Source organism: Dendroctonus ponderosae, unplaced genomic scaffold (assembly GCF_020466585.1).
Source record: "Dendroctonus ponderosae isolate FM_Combo_2020 unplaced genomic scaffold, Dpon_F_20191213v2 Dpon_F_20191213_7, whole genome shotgun sequence".
In the NCBI taxonomy this organism is placed as follows: Eukaryota; Metazoa; Arthropoda; class Insecta; order Coleoptera; family Curculionidae; genus Dendroctonus; species Dendroctonus ponderosae.
In genome coordinates this window covers 7042518-7047900 of record NW_026018916.1, presented here as the reverse complement: position 1 = coordinate 7047900, position 5383 = coordinate 7042518, and the positions used below count along the sequence as shown (strand labels likewise).

Here is a 5383-nt window from a genome sequence, read left to right as displayed (position 1 = left end):
TGATGTAAAAACGAGCGTTCTTGCTCATTTTGCTTCCGAGAAACATGCAAAACGGGACGGAAAACATGAAATTTTGCAATAATCTTGCGCCACCGACTTTAAAGCTGGATCCGCCGATGCTCTTACTGGCTTGATGGTAGAAAATAATCTCAGTCTTCCTGGGATTCACTTTAAGTTTCCATTTGTCGAAATACGGCGTCAAAACACTCAGGTGATGTGCAATACGAGATTTTGTAATCTTTGAAATCATTCAATAAGAATCGGGATCAGTTGGGTTTTTGGCCGGCTTGAAAATAGGAATTATTACAGCGTTTTTTCAGTCCTGTGGGAAATGCTGCAATTTAAGGGCTATTTGCACAATCGTTTTCCGCGGCAGGTTTTTAAGGAGCAAATAGAGGCTGCCGTCTGGTCCAGGCCCAGGGGTTAGGACGGGGCCAAAGGACGATTGTATATCCGACGGGGTTGTTATATATGAATGCAAAATCGAGGGTGAAATAGGATACTTCCGTTCTACAGAAACAGCGGTCTGTATTACGAGTTTGTCATCCTGAGGGGCTGGTTGGACTTGCCCGTAGCCTTTTCGGAGGTTTTTCGACAGTTTCCACGATGAATTGTCACGGGGGGTTAGATTGCATAGCTTTTCCGCCCACGTAAAATATCCTGTACATATGCGGAACTTTCACGCTGTGTCTCGTACAAGCTCATCTGCCCTTATACGATCGGGAGAGCTGCCAACGCTTCCTGATTCGATTTTTCGCTTGAATAAGATTCAGAATTTCCCCAGGAAGGTTGTTACGCCGATGCCTGTTCGGAACTGTTTTAGCCTAAGCTTGCTGTGTCCGATGTATATTATGTCTACTGTCTAGAGCCTCAACAAGCCAACAAAATGCATCTAAATTTGTCAATGCCGAAAAGCATAAACACAAAATGGAAATGCAAGTTATTGTTATCAATGTAAACAGCTGATATATCTATGCAGAAGTAGAAGGTTTTACATATTCTTTTAATTGAATAATAACTAAATATATCAATTTAACACTTACCTCAGGTACACCTAAAACGCCTTTATCTTCATATTCTGAGAGGCCTTCAGCATAGTTGCAGGACATTTTAATTAATTTGTTAGTGACTTAAAAACAAACCATTAAGCTTAATAAATTTTAATAAATCGTTTTTTTTTAGCAATTCTACATGTAAATAAAAATAATTTAACCTACGAAATGTTGATAAACATTTTCAGATCTGTGTGAAATGAAATGTCAGACTGCTGTTGTTTGTCTTCTGTCTGTCGATCTTAGGATGGCTTTATACATAAATGAACAAGTTTTTTGTTTTAAAACTCGAAAGCTTTGTCATTATCAAATAAAAAAGTTAAAAAGAATTCCCAATTCAATATTAATATAATAATTGCTTATTAAATCAACTACTCAAATAAACTATTAATTTTATACGTTATCTATGGCTCACAGGTCACTGTCGTTACTACTTCAAATTGTTTCGGTTACTCAAAAAAGTATCAAATTTTAATCCAATTTCCAGTATGTGCATCCAAATCCCCGCAATTAGCAATATTATTAAAATTGCCGTTTTTAGTACAAGAACTGACAAAGTCTCCCAAAGCCACAATTGGTCAGTTTTATAAATGTAGCTTTAAGCCCGCATTATATTAAAAAAATGCTCGGTAAAAAGTGAATCTGAATCATAATAAATTTACAAACTATTGAAATCTACTAGATATTGTTTTCGTAGATTGTTGGTGTATTTGCTGCTAGTTTATGTAGTAAGGCAATAAAAATATTTAAGCAATAATACGCTTGGGTTAAATCTCAAAACATGACGATTGTTAGCGTTCACTTTTCTCGTTTTCTCAGTATTTCGATTATTGAAATTCATTACATGACCAAAAAATCCGGTTCAAAAGCCTATAGACCTGTAGCTTTCGGGATCTTTTGTTCCAAACAAAGGTGTAATTCAAAGTTCAATCAAACAGACAAATTAATGGTTATTTTATTCAAGCTCTCTTTTGTTTAAATATATAACTTTTGCGGTCCCTGTCGGAGTTCATGCCTTTATAAAACCCAAACCCTCCGCCACCTTTCCTCTTTTTCTCTGGACGCTCATCTAAAACAAGAAATATTGATTCAAATCGCAAGTTTTCACAACGCCAGTTCATTTATTTGCACTGTTATCAACAACTACTCACTTTTCCTTGCAGTAAAACTTAGATCAATAGCCGGTGGCACCCTAAATCCAAAGGATTTTCCGACTTTAGCTAAATCCAAAGTGGAAATATCAAATATATTTTTTAGATGGTGAGAATCATAAGCCCTCGCATATGCTTTAAACGCCTCTTTTGCTGCACCGTTTAAAAAGTAATTTCCGCCTACCAAATTCTCGAGCTGCAATAAAAGAAATAATATTTTCAACAATTTATGCGTTGCCTCACATAAAATAAATTCCGAAAACGTTTTGATATAGGGACCCATGCCCTGTTCCCCTCAAGAATGCAATAAAATATTAATAGAATAACTTACCTGTAGTTGAATATCAGCAATTTTACTCCAGCTGAACTCAAATTCATTTAATGGCACTTTGGCTTGTTTAAGATACCATAAAAATCCCAGCTCTTCTGGTCTCAATATTAGCAATGCATGACCGCTACTGCCTAAAATCCTCCCATATTAATACATGAAAATGGTCAATATCCACTTTCATTATTACCTTCGCCTCTTGCTGTCCTTCCAACTCTATGAATGTACTCTTTTGGATCATCTGGAGGATCATACTGAACGATCCAATCCACAGCTGGAATGTCCAAACCTCTCGCAGCAACATCAGTACAAAGCAGAATTCCAGAGGCTGCAGAGCAAAATTGGAAGAAAGTCGAGGTGCGCTTGCCTTGCTTTTGTTTTCCCTATAAAATTCCAATTAATAACTTGTCATATACAGTTGCTTTAAAAATACTTACGTGGATAGACATCACTGGTATATCTATGTAGTTAAAGATTTCGGCGTGAAACTTGACAGACATACAAGAACTGAAAAACACCATTATTTTCTTTTTCCGGTTTTTCTTCAGGAATGAAAATAGCATCAAAAAACGTTTCTCTGAAGGACACATTACGTATCCTTGTTCCAAACCTGAAACCCCGACGGCTTTAGAACACACAGTTTCCATATAATTTTTCTAACATCTTATACCTGAGACTGTAGCCTCCGATTTAAAATCATCCACTCCTACATATATGGGCTCTTTTTTAAGGGCCAGAGAAGTTAGAGCTTCTGTTTTTTCGCTTTGAGTTGCACTGAATAACATGGTCTGTCGTCTCTCTAAAATGCACAAAATTAGATGACTGTAAGTAATTTAATTGACCTTTATAAAGACTTACTAGGCAGCAGATTTATTATTTGTTTCATTTCTTCTTCAAACCCGATCTGCAGTATTCTATCAGCTTCATCTACAATCAAGCATTGAAGGTTTTTGTACAAAAAGTCCGGAGTGTTTTGAAGATGATCCAATAATCTGAAAATAAAATAGCGATCTATAAAATCTTCTTTTTGGAACAAATGGATTTCATACCTTCCAGGAGTTGCCACCAAAATATTAATTCCTTTAGAAAGTTTTTGAGCTTCTGTTTGTCTAGGAGCCCCACCCATAATGAGCCCATAAGTATGATGGTGGTATTTCATCAGCTCTTTTAATACCCCGAAAGTTTGCATAGATAATTCTCTTGTTGGGGATATAATTATAACACCAGTTCCTTAGGGAAGGGAAAAACATGCACACAATTTCTCTAAAATGTAGGGGCATTATTTACTTACCATTTCTTGGCATGTACTTCAATTTGTATATTAATTCAATAGCAGGGATAAGAAATGCCAATGTTTTACCAGACCCTGTTTTTGCCGCACCCAGCAGATCCCGGCCTAAATTAATGAAAATTAATTATTCAAGTCAGTAGAACGCAAATGACTTAATATTTTACCTTCAAGTAGTGGCGGTATACTCCGTGCTTGGATTTCCGTCATCGTGATAAATCCCATGTCGACAATTGCTTTCAATGTATTTTCACAAACCAGTCCCTTGAGACTTTCAAACTTTCTTTCGCTAAGAATCTCAAGTCCTACTTGAGACCCTGGCACTAAAACAACAAAAACATTCAATTTGAGTTCTATGCTAAGTGATTTTTTGTTGAACCGTTACAGGTCTAGAATATTCACAAATCTAAGAAATGTTCTAAGGCAAACTTCTGCTCTCATATAAAAACACTGTAAATTATTAACTTACGCTGAGTGTCCAAAGACTTGTCCTCTTCCTCATCTTCTGCATCACGTGTTTCCACAGGTTGTTTCTTTTCTGATTTTGCCTTCTTTTTTCCTAAAACATCAGAATATTGGGTAATAGGTTGGCTGAAACATGCTTTATGTTCTGCCTATGAGCGAAATGTTCAGAAAATGTTTCAACTCCTTTTGCCTCAACTTGAAGACATCTATATGAAACTGGCAAGAGCTTCTAATAAATGTTTAAGGAAGCATCGTATTCGCCTTAATACTCATCATAAGCTTTTTGGCAATTTGCAAATATTTTTCAATTCATTCAAGCACAAATTTGCAAAACGTACCTTTATCACTTTTTGGTGGGTTCTCTTTTGTTGGAACTAATGGAACTTCGTCTTTCTCTTCCACAATTGGCATGGGATCTTTCTTGCTTTTCATCTTCTTTTCTAAAGTACAAATATCAAGAAATACATTTTAGGGCATTTAACCGTGCCAAGCGACAGATTTTATTAGAAAGCTTGTGGTGTTAAGTGAATTCTAGCTGGAACCACTCATTTGAGCATGGTTCCAGGCTCTAAAAACAAGCATAGAAATGTAAACCTGTTAAAACTACATACTTTTGGGGGTCCCATCATCCCTATTAAGCAACCTCTTACGCCCTTTCTGTTTAGTAGAAGGATGTGGAGAAACCATTATATGTGCTATTTTCAGTTTTCACAAATTTGCGAAAAACACACGGCAACGAGAAAACTAACCCCAACACGTGTTGGCCTTGCTGTCTTCATCTAAGGCTGTCAATAAGTCACAGACAGATGACAGTCAGGCAGGGATGCCAACCTTTTATAGGAAATTTTGCGTATATCGTTTCTGAAAAATCCATACAAATCCGTAGGCAACTTACAACGCAGCCGCGCTGTACTGGGAAGAGGCGTTTTAAGTTTTAATATTCACGTCAGGCGGGAGCTATAATATCCGAGTATCTGACAGCTCTCATGATACAAGGAATATATATTCCTTGCATCATGGACAGCTCTGGCCCCCATGATACAATGAATGCAAGGTAGGATCTTGCGTCGATTTGTGTGACGTCAGTGGAAATCACTGG

The 5383-nt window shown here is 36.9% G+C and overlaps 2 protein-coding genes across 2 annotated transcripts in view; both read right to left on the bottom strand.

Annotated features, from left to right (window-relative positions):
- LOC109546410 (NAD-dependent protein deacetylase Sirt6) overlaps positions 1–1197 on the bottom strand; it is a 5376-nt gene extending 4179 nt beyond the window's left edge. The window contains exon 1 of the mRNA XM_019917363.2: positions 1044–1197. Within this exon, the coding sequence (XP_019772922.1) occupies positions 1044–1109 (66 nt within the window). The 5' untranslated portion in view covers positions 1110–1197. The remainder of the gene's footprint in view (positions 1–1043) is intronic.
- Positions 1198–1985: 788 nt separating this feature from the next.
- LOC109546408 (probable ATP-dependent RNA helicase pitchoune) lies at positions 1986–5098 on the bottom strand. Its single transcript, XM_019917361.2, has 13 exons — positions 4896–5098; positions 4623–4724; positions 4289–4378; positions 3987–4142; positions 3823–3927; positions 3581–3761; positions 3390–3523; positions 3202–3330; positions 2969–3141; positions 2722–2914; positions 2535–2665; positions 2204–2399; positions 1986–2121 (listed from the first exon to the last, which is right to left on the bottom strand). Exons 1-13 carry the CDS (start codon positions 4969–4971, stop codon positions 2012–2014), a joined length of 1776 nt encoding a protein of 591 aa, XP_019772920.2. The 5' UTR covers positions 4972–5098; the 3' UTR covers positions 1986–2011.
- Between the last annotated feature and the right edge of the window lie 285 nt (positions 5099–5383).